General features: G+C 27.1%; 1 protein-coding gene across 1 annotated transcript in view; it reads left to right on the top strand.

The window, feature by feature from the left end:
* The window catches only part of LOC129738287 (collagen alpha chain CG42342), a 287,063-nt gene that overhangs the window by 115,263 nt on the left and 159,328 nt on the right, over nt 1–12,472 (top strand). Inside the window, exon 3 of the mRNA XM_055729471.1 lies at nt 1,387–1,466. Coding sequence (XP_055585446.1) covers nt 1,387–1,466 — 80 coding nt within the window. The remainder of the gene's footprint in view (nt 1–1,386; nt 1,467–12,472) is intronic.

Below are 12,472 nucleotides of genomic sequence, written 5' to 3'. Positions count from 1 at the left end.
TTCAGATTCAGAATTCAGATTCAGAATTCAGATTCAGAATTCAGATTCAGAATTCAGATTCAGAATTCAGATTCAGAATTCAGATTCAGAATTCAGATTCAGAATTCAGATTCAGAATTCAGATTCAGAATTCAGATTCAGAATTCAGATTCAGAATTCAGATTCAGAATTCAGATTCAAAATTCAGATTTAGAATTCAGATTCATAATTCAGATTCCGAATTCAGATTCAGAATTCCGATTCAGAATTCAGATTCAGAATTCAGATTCAGAATTCAGATTCAGAATTCAGATTCAGAATTCAGATTCAGAATTCAGATTCAGAATTCAGATTCAGAATTCAGATTCAGAATTCAGATTCAGAATTCAGATTCAGAATTCAGATTCAGAATTCAGATTCAGAATTCAGATTCAGAATTCAGATTCAGAATTCAGATTCAGAATTCAGATTCAGAATTCAGATTCAGAATTCAGATTCAGAATTCAGATTCGGAATTCAAGATCGATCTTTTTCCAAATGTTTCTGATTTACTACCATCGAATTTCGTTTAGCTTTTAAATCGAATGTTTTACAGGATGAATGTTCGATTCTCGCATCTGTCATGTCCGTGATGTCCCAATCCGAACTCGAAGAGTTTACTTGGAACTGGTAAAAAAGAGCTGTAAATTTCTAGCGTACAAACCCGTCGAATTCGGTTAGGGGGGATGAAGTTGCTTTCACTCTTAATAAACCACACTTCCTGCCTAAGGCAGAACCAGATCAGATCGAAGCGCAGCAAAGCAGTGAAATGGCGAGTGGCTGGGTTCAAATTTTCTGAATCTATTTGTGTAGTTTAGTTGCTTGTTGTTGGGTTATTTTTTTTATTTTGATAATTGATCAAATCCGAAAGTGTCCCAAAATTTCAAATTTCTCCCAGGAAGATTTATTTAAGTGTTTTCCAAATTCTTTATTAAAATTTAAACAGAAAAAAACGTTTCTATCTCTTTGCATTCCACCGTTTGGCCCTACCGAATGACAACACTTGAAAACTATGAAGAGAGCGATATATTATTATGTTCATTCGCTCGATGTCGACCGAAAAAGTGAGAAGGGGGAATCCGCCTTTTCTGAAGACGACATTTTTCCTCGGTGGGGAAGCAGCACGTAAATTTATGGATTGAAGCAAGATTGTAATGGCGACAAATGAGACTGGCAGCGAGAAGCTTCTAATGGATGGGGAATTTAGAGGTGGTGATAATTTAATCAATTTTTGTGGGGAATCGCTCTCGAGGAGGAAGCGTTAATTTATTTATCTATTTCCTAATTTTAGAAAAACGATTGTTCAACAAGTGTAACAATTTACGAGAAAAACGCTCCTAATTCTGGTGTTTTGTTTTCCAATTACAGGTCCTCCAGGTCCACCAGGGCCCGTCGGCAAAAGAGGCAAACGTGGCAAAAAAGGAGATCCAGGTGAACCAGGGGCCGAGGTAAGACTTGGTTGTTGTTTAGCAAATAGAAAAGTTATACCAAATTTCAACTCCGAGAGTTCTTTGCTCATAGTTGGGTCCCAAAAAGCCAACATCGAAAATTCCTAAGAAACACAGACATATTCATCCTTCCAGAAAATAATCTAATCGTTCACTCTTTCAACCATTCATCCCCCCTTTCTTCGCTCCCCACCTACACCAGTCTAGGCAAATAAATACCGGAACCGGAAAAGTGCATGCTGTTGCACAAAATCGGGGAAAATTTTGATGAGTTTCATTCCTCCGGGAATTTCCCCACGAATCCTTCCCAGACTGTCTTTTTCGTTCCAGACTGAAAAAGCCAACAGGAACTGACTCTGACGCAAAAAGCAAATAAAATGACCAAGGATGCAATAGCACAGGAAGAAAACAAGCGAGAGCAAATACAAACCGGGACAAGCGCAAACTTTGAGGTGACCTGCTGCTGCTGGAAGATACAACTTTCAACTTGTTTAGCTGTTGATGAAATTAGGGGAAAGTTTGTTTAGGATTTTGCTACCAGAGCAAAATAGCTGGAAGGCTGACGTTGACAGGAAATGTGCAGTTCGAGAGATCGCTATTGAGTTCGCTTTTCTAACTCACACAGTCTTGGAAAATTGAAACGTGAATAAATTTTGTCGTGAGACAAAAATAACTCGTTTCTTTAAGAGAATGCAGAAGATTATTTTCAAGGAATTTTAACTGATTTTAACAACAATACCAAAAAAAAAAATTAAAAAAGTAAAATTGATTTTAGTAATGAAAAAAATGACAAAAATGACAAAAATGATAAAAATGACAAAAATGACAAATCGACAAAAACGACAAAAATGACAAAAATGACAAAAATGACAAAAATGACAAAAATGACAAAAATGACAAAAATCACAAAAATGACAAATATGACAAAAATGACAAAAATGACAAAAATGACAAAAATGACAAAAATGACAAAAATGACAAAAATGACAAAAATGACAAAAATGACAAAAATGACAAAAATGACAAAAATGACAAAAATGACAAAAATGACAAAAATGACAAAAATGACAAAAATGACAAAAATGACAAAAATGACAAAAATGACAAAAATGACAAAAATGACAAAAATGACAAAAATGACAAAAATGACAAAAATGACAAAAATGACAAAAATGACAAAAATGACAAAAATGACAAAAATGACAAAAATGACAAAAATGACAAAAATGACAAAAATGACAAAAATGACAAAAATGACAAAAATGACAAAAATGACAAAAATGACAAAAATGACAAAAATGACAAAAATGACAAAAATGACAAAAATGACAAAAATGACAAAAATGACAAAAATGACAAAAATGATAAAAATGACAAAAATTACAAAAATTACATAAGTTATACAAAAAGTACTCAAAAATTACACAAAAATTATACAAAAATTACACAAAAATTACACAAAGATTACACAAAAATGACACAAAAATGACACAAAAGTGACACAAAAATGCCACAAAAATTACACAAAAATGACACAAAAAATAAACAAAAATAACGCAAAAATAACACGAAAGTAACACAAAAATTACACAAAGATGACACAAAAACGATACAAAAATGACACAAAAATAACACAAAAATTACATAAATGACAAAAATGACAAAAATGACAAAAATGACAAAAATGACAAAAATGACAAAAATGACAAAAATGACAAAAATGACAAAAATGACAAAAATGACAAAAATGACAAAAATGACAAAAATGACAAAAATGACAAAAATGACAAAAATGACAAAAATGACAAAAATGACAAAAATGACAAAAATGACAAAAATGACAAAAATGACAAAAATGACAAAAATGACAAAAATGACAAAAATGACAAAAATGACAAAACTGACAAAAATGACAAAAATGACAAAAATGACAAAAATGATAGAAATGACAGAAATGACAAAAATGACAAAAATGACAAAAATGACAAAAATGACAAAAATAACAAAAAAAAAAAAATGACAAAATTGACAAAAATGACAAAAATGACAAAAATGACAAAAATGACAAAAATGACAAAAATGACAAAAATGACAAAAATGACAAAAATGACAAAAATGACAAAAATGACAAAAATGACAAAAATGACAAAAATGACAAAAATGACAAAAATGACAAAAATGACAAAAATGACAAAAATGACAAAAATGACAAAAATGACAAAAATGACAAAAATGACAAAAATGACAAAAATGACAAAAATGACAAAAATGACAAAAATGACAAAAATGACAAAAATGACAAAAATGACAAAAATGACAAAAATGACAAAAATGACAAAAATGACAAAAATGACAAAAATGACAAAAATGACAAAAATGACAAAAATGACAAAAATGACAAAAATGACAAAAATGACAAAAATGACAAAAATGACAAAAATGACAAAAATGACAAAAATGACAAAAATGACAAAAATGACAAAAATGACAAAAATGACAAAAATGACAAAAATGACAAAAATGACAAAAATGACAAAAATGACAAAAATGACAAAAATGACAAAAATGACAAAAATGACAAAAATGACAAAAATGACAAAAATGACAAAAATGACAAAAATGACAAAAATGACAAAAATGACAAAAATGACAAAAATGACAAAAATGACAAAAATGACAAAAATGACAAAAATGACAAAAATGACAAAAATGACAAAAATGACAAAAATGACAAAAATGACAAAAATGACAAAAATGACAAAAATGACAAAAATGACAAAAATGACAAAAATGACAAAAATGACAAAAATGACAAAAATGACAAAAATGACAAAAATGACAAAAATGACAAAAATGACAAAAATGACAAAAATGACAAAAATGACAAAAATGACAAAAATGACAAAAATGACAAAAATGACAAAAATGACAAAAATGACAAAAATGACAAAAATGACAAAAATGACAAAAATGACAAAAATGACAAAAATGACAAAAATGACAAAAATGACAAAAATGACAAAAATGACAAAAATGACAAAAATGACAAAAATGACAAAAATGACAAAAATGACAAAAATGACAAAAATGACAAAAATGACAAAAATGACAAAAATGACAAAAATGACAAAAATGACAAAAATGACAAAAATGACAAAAATGACAAAAATGACAAAAATGACAAAAATGACAAAAATGACAAAAATGACAAAAATGACAAAAATGACAAAAATGACAAAAATGACAAAAATGACAAAAATGACAAAAATGACAAAAATGACAAAAATGACAAAAATGACAAAAATGACAAAAATGACAAAAATGACAAAAATGACAAAAATGACAAAAATGACAAAAATGACAAAAATGACAAAAATGACAAAAATGACAAAAATGACAAAAATGACAAAAATGACAAAAATGACAAAAATGACAAAAATGACAAAAATGACAAAAATGACAAAAATGACAAAAATGACAAAAATGACAAAAATGACAAAAATGACAAAAATGACAAAAATGACAAAAATGACAAAAATGACAAAAATGACAAAAATGACAAAAATGACAAAAATGACAAAAATGACAAAAATGACAAAAATGACAAAAATGACAAAAATGACAAAAATGACAAAAATGACAAAAATGACAAAAATGACAAAAATGACAAAAATGACAAAAATGACAAAAATGACAAAAATGACAAAAATGACAAAAATGACAAAAATGACAAAAATGACAAAAATGACAAAAATGACAAAAATGACAAAAATGACAAAAATGACAAAAATGACAAAAATGACAAAAATGACAAAAATGACAAAAATGACAAAAATGACAAAAATGACAAAAATGACAAAAATGACAAAAATGACAAAAATGACAAAAATGACAAAAATGACAAAAATGACAAAAATGACAAAAATGACAAAAATGACAAAAATGACAAAAATGACAAAAATGACAAAAATGACAAAAATGACAAAAATGACAAAAATGACAAAAATGACAAAAATGACAAAAATGACAAAAATGACAAAAATGACAAAAATGACAAAAATGACAAAAATGACAAAAATGACAAAAATGACAAAAATGACAAAAATGACAAAAATGACAAAAATGACAAAAATGACAAAAATGACAAAAATGACAAAAATGACAAAAATGACAAAAATGACAAAAATGACAAAAATGACAAAAATGACAAAAATGACAAAAATGACAAAAATGACAAAAATGACAAAAATGACAAAAATGACAAAAATGACAAAAATGACAAAAATGACAAAAATGACAAAAATGACAAAAATGACAAAAATGACAAAAATGACAAAAATGACAAAAATGACAAAAATGACAAAAATGACAAAAATGACAAAAATGACAAAAATGACAAAAATGACAAAAATGACAAAAATGACAAAAATGACAAAAATGACAAAAATGACAAAAATGACAAAAATGACAAAAATGACAAAAATGACAAAAATGACAAAAATGACAAAAATGACAAAAATGACAAAAATGACAAAAATGACAAAAATGACAAAAATGACAAAAATGACAAAAATGACAAAAATGACAAAAATGACAAAAATGACAAAAATGACAAAAATGACAAAAATGACAAAAATGACAAAAATGACAAAAATGACAAAAATGACAAAAATGACAAAAATGACAAAAATGACAAAAATGACAAAAATGACAAAAATGACAAAAATGACAAAAATGACAAAAATGACAAAAATGACAAAAATGACAAAAATGACAAAAATGACAAAAATGACAAAAATGACAAAAATGACAAAAATGACAAAAATGACAAAAATGACAAAAATGACAAAAATGACAAAAATGACAAAAATGACAAAAATGACAAAAATGACAAAAATGACAAAAATGACAAAAATGACAAAAATGACAAAAATGACAAAAATGACAAAAATGACAAAAATGACAAAAATGACAAAAATGACAAAAATGACAAAAATGACAAAAATGACAAAAATGACAAAAATGACAAAAATGACAAAAATGACAAAAATGACAAAAATGACAAAAATGACAAAAATGACAAAAATGACAAAAATGACAAAAATGACAAAAATGACAAAAATGACAAAAATGACAAAAATGACAAAAATGACAAAAATGACAAAAATGACAAAAATGACAAAAATGACAAAAATGACAAAAATGACAAAAATGACAAAAATGACAAAAATGACAAAAATGACAAAAATGACAAAAATGACAAAAATGACAAAAATGACAAAAATGACAAAAATGACAAAAATGACAAAAATGACAAAAATGACAAAAATGACAAAAATGACAAAAATGACAAAAATGACAAAAATGACAAAAATGACAAAAATGACAAAAATGACAAAAATGACAAAAATGACAAAAATGACAAAAATGACAAAAATGACAAAAATGACAAAAATGACAAAAATGACAAAAATGACAAAAATGACAAAAATGACAAAAATGACAAAAATGACAAAAATGACAAAAATGACAAAAATGACAAAAATGACAAAAATGACAAAAATGACAAAAATGACAAAAATGACAAAAATGACAAAAATGACAAAAATGACAAAAATGACAAAAATGACAAAAATGACAAAAATGACAAAAATGACAAAAATGACAAAAATGACAAAAATGACAAAAATGACAAAAATGACAAAAATGACAAAAATGACAAAAATGACAAAAATGACAAAAATGACAAAAATGACAAAAATGACAAAAATGACAAAAATGACAAAAATGACAAAAATGACAAAAATGACAAAAATGACAAAAATGACAAAAATGACAAAAATGACAAAAATGACAAAAATGACAAAAATGACAAAAATGACAAAAATGACAAAAATGACAAAAATGACAAAAATGACAAAAATGACAAAAATGACAAAAATGACAAAAATGACAAAAATGACAAAAATGACAAAAATGACAAAAATGACAAAAATGACAAAAATGACAAAAATGACAAAAATGACAAAAATGACAAAAATGACAAAAATGACAAAAATGACAAAAATGACAAAAATGACAAAAATGACAAAAATGACAAAAATGACAAAAATGACAAAAATGACAAAAATGACAAAAATGACAAAAATGACAAAAATGACAAAAATGACAAAAATGACAAAAATGACAAAAATGACAAAAATGACAAAAATGACAAAAATGACAAAAATGACAAAAATGACAAAAATGACAAAAATGACAAAAATGACAAAAATGACAAAAATGACAAAAATGACAAAAATGACAAAAATGACAAAAATGACAAAAATGACAAAAATGACAAAAATGACAAAAATGACAAAAATGACAAAAATGACAAAAATGACAAAAATGACAAAAATGACAAAAATGACAAAAATGACAAAAATGACAAAAATGACAAAAATGACAAAAATGACAAAAATGACAAAAATGACAAAAATGACAAAAATGACAAAAATGACAAAAATGACAAAAATGACAAAAATGACAAAAATGACAAAAATGACAAAAATGACAAAAATGACAAAAATGACAAAAATGACAAAAATGACAAAAATGACAAAAATGACAAAAATGACAAAAATGACAAAAATGACAAAAATGACAAAAATGACAAAAATGACAAAAATGACAAAAATGACAAAAATGACAAAAATGACAAAAATGACAAAAATGACAAAAATGACAAAAATGACAAAAATGACAAAAATGACAAAAATGACAAAAATGACAAAAATGACAAAAATGACAAAAATGACAAAAATGACAAAAATGACAAAAATGACAAAAATGACAAAAATGACAAAAATGACAAAAATGACAAAAATGACAAAAATGACAAAAATGACAAAAATGACAAAAATGACAAAAATGACAAAAATGACAAAAATGACAAAAATGACAAAAATGACAAAAATGACAAAAATGACAAAAATGACAAAAATGACAAAAATGACAAAAATGACAAAAATGACAAAAATGACAAAAATGACAAAAATGACAAAAATGACAAAAATGACAAAAATGACAAAAATGACAAAAATGACAAAAATGACAAAAATGACAAAAATGACAAAAATGACAAAAATGACAAAAATGACAAAAATGACAAAAATGACAAAAATGACAAAAATGACAAAAATGACAAAAATGACAAAAATGACAAAAATGACAAAAATGACAAAAATGACAAAAATGACAAAAATGACAAAAATGACAAAAATGACAAAAATGACAAAAATGACAAAAATGACAAAAATGACAAAAATGACAAAAATGACAAAAATGACAAAAATGACAAAAATGACAAAAATGACAAAAATGACAAAAATGACAAAAATGACAAAAATGACAAAAATGACAAAAATGACAAAAATGACAAAAATGACAAAAATGACAAAAATGACAAAAATGACAAAAATGACAAAAATGACAAAAATGACAAAAATGACAATAATGACAAAAATGACAAAAATGACAAAAATGACAATAATGACAAAAATGACAAAAATGACAAAAATGACAAAAATGACAAAAATGACAAAAATGACAAAAATGACAAAAATGACAAAAATGACAAAAATGACAAAAATGACAAAAATGACAAAAATGACAAAAATGACAAAAATGACAAAAATGACAAAAATGACAAAAATGACAAAAATGACAAAAATGACAAAAATGACAAAAATGACAAAAATGACAAAAATGACAAAAATGACAAAAATGACAAAAATGACAAAAATGACAAAAATGACAAAAATGACAAAAATGACAAAAATGACAAAAATGACAAAAATGACAAAAATGACAAAAATGACAAAAATGACAAAAATGACAAACATGACAAACATGACAAAAATGACAAAAATGACAAAAATGACAAAAATGACAAAAATGACAAAAATGACAAAAATGACAAAAATGACAAAAATGACAAAAATGACAAAAATGACAAAAATGACAAAAATGACAAAAATGACAAAAATGACAAAAATGACAAAAATGACAAAAATGACAAAAATGACAAAAATGACAAAAATGACAAAAATGACAAAAATGACAAAAATGACAAAAATGGCAAAAATTACACAACATGACACAAAAATTACAAAAAAAAATTCACAAAAATGACACAAAAAATACACAAAAATAATACAAAAATTACCAAAAAATGACACAATAATAATACAAAAATTACCCAAAAATGACACAAAAATGACACAAAAATGACACAAAAATGACACAAAAATGACACAAAAATGACACAAAAATGACACAAGAATAACTCAAAAATTACACAAAAATTACACAAAAATGACAAAAATTACAAAAAAAACAAAAATGACAAAAATGACAAAAATGACACAAAAATGACACAAAGATGACACAAAAATGTCACAAAAATTACACAAAAATGACAAAAAAATTATACAAAAAATACTTAAAAATAAAACAAAGATTACCTAAAAATGACCTTAAAATAATACAAAAATTACCCAAAAATGACACAAAAATGACACAAGAATGACACAAAAATTACACATTAATGACACAAAAATTACACAAAGATGACACAAAAATGACACAAAAATGACACAAAAATAACACAAAAATGACACAAAAATGACACAAAAATGACAAAAAAATGTCACAAAAATGTCACAAAAATGTCACAAAAATGACACAAAAATGGCACAAAAATATCACAAAATTAATACAAAAATGACAAAAAATGACACAAAAATGACTCAAAAATGACATCAAAAAGATTCAAAAATGACACAAAAATGACACAAAAATGACACAAATGTGACACGAAAATGACACAAAAAAGACACAAAAATGACACAAAAATGACACAAAAATGACACAAAAATGGCACAAAAATGACACAAAAATGACACAAAAATAACACAAAAATGACACAAAAATGACACAAAAATGACACAAAAATGACACAAAAATGACACAAAAATGACACAAAAATGACACAAAAATGACACAAAAATAACACAAAAATGACACAAAAATGACAAAAATACCAAAAATTCAATAATTACAGAATTTACAATAATACAGAAACTACACAAATAAAAAAAATGACAAATATTACAAAGACTACAAAAATTCCAATGTTTACAAAAGTTAAAAAACAAAAAACAGTGAACAGTAAGTGGAAATTTCTTAAAGCATTCAAAAAGAAGGTTTGATTATTGAAATGTTTCAACATTTTTTTCCAATCGAATTTTTCCATCAAAACAGAAATTGCGAAGTGTCATTACCCGATAAATTTTGTTATTTGCTCAGGTTGGTATAAAAATGCCTTCACTGTAGCACAATAAGAAGGATAAATTCAAATTTGACGTTGTTATCATACAGGAAATGGCAAAAATAACCAATTTCGAGTTGAAAATACAAAACAATTCTTAATATATTCATATTGTTGTAAAATAAGATTCGTTTTAATATGAATTTCAGGTTTTTTTAGGTTTCAGGTGAAGATTTTGATACTTTTCATGAGTGTGTATTTTACATACGGAACGATGTAAAAATGAAACTTTTTTGATCATCAATATATGTCTTTAAGCATTTCTAGCCAAATAAATTTTCGTATTATTTGATGTGTAGCTATCAGCTAGATTTCCACGATTATTTCAAGTCGATCCAAAAATGTTATGCAGTTTATGTGTATCGTTTTAGCTGTTAAAAGGTTTCTAAGCATGGCTGACCATGGAAACTGACCTACACCTTTGTTGAAATTTCCTCAAAGAGTTTACGACGGTCGCCATGAAAAAAAAAACAGCAGTGTTTTGAAAAAATGAATTAAGTTTGTAGAGGTTATATTTATTCAAGCCACACTCATCAAAACACTTTACGGTTATAAAACAACCATTTTTGATCCGGGTATATTATCTTAATGGTTCCTGGAAGCTTTCGACTTTCAGTGACGTCAAAAGGCAACAAAGCCGCAAAAGAGCCTGTTGCGTAACAACAACAAATGCGCACGGTTCGAGCTTTCTCTACTAGGTATTCTGTAACAAATGGGAACAATGATCTCCTTCTCGGTTGGAAATGGTTCGCTCAGTGTTATGGAACAGGGCACACGTCCATAGAGTGATGCAATAAATGCATGAGTTCATCTTCATCATCCTCCCCAGCAAAGCCATAGATGGATGCATCGTTGCGCATTTGGATAGCAAAACGCAAAACTGAACGCACTGCCCTCTCTGGACCGAGATAAGTGACACCGAAATGGAGCAAATAATTGAATCTAGGGTGCCACAACCCCCCGGACGACGGCGTTCCATGATGAGGATGGTGCAGCATTTTTAAACAACCGCTGACCCCAGACAACGAGACGTCTAGCTAATTTCGTTTGGAAGCTGGGAATTAGCCCTGTTGGGTCACTAGAAATGCAAAACTTGCTTTCAGCATTTTAAAAACTTGAACAATTTGATTCAAAATGTAAACATGAAATTTTTAATCATCAATTAGAAGCTACCAATTTTCAAACGTAAGGTTTAGTATAAAAGCTATCATTTTTTTTAAAAAGCTCGAAAAAAGTATGATAATTTACATCCCAAAAAGTTAAAAAAAATCGCCGGACTATTCGGTATGAGTGAATGAGAAGCAATCGATCAGCAGAGGTGGATTTAGATGGATTCAGGTGGAAGGGGCTCCTTCTAGACTTCAAAATTTGACTTATTTTCATCAAACTTCGAATAAAAAAGTCCTGTGAATAATTTATGACGGTCGCCATAGAAGATCATTAGAACCTTTTTTCCAGGTTGTTTGTTAGACTACTGCTGGAAACCCTTGAATTCGACCCTGATCGTCTGTCCAGTATTTTTTTCCCCGTGATAAGTCCCCTAATTTTGGTTCAAATCCTTCGGCTAGATTTTCTGACCCAATCTCATGATGGGTAATACACTTGGTCCCATAGCGAAGAGATAACTGGGGAT

The sequence above is a fragment of the Uranotaenia lowii genome, chromosome 1 (genome assembly GCF_029784155.1).
Source record: "Uranotaenia lowii strain MFRU-FL chromosome 1, ASM2978415v1, whole genome shotgun sequence".
NCBI classification, from domain to species: domain Eukaryota; kingdom Metazoa; phylum Arthropoda; class Insecta; order Diptera; family Culicidae; genus Uranotaenia; species Uranotaenia lowii.
Note: the sequence above shows the minus strand (reverse complement) of the source record. Positions and strands in the feature narration are given on the sequence as shown.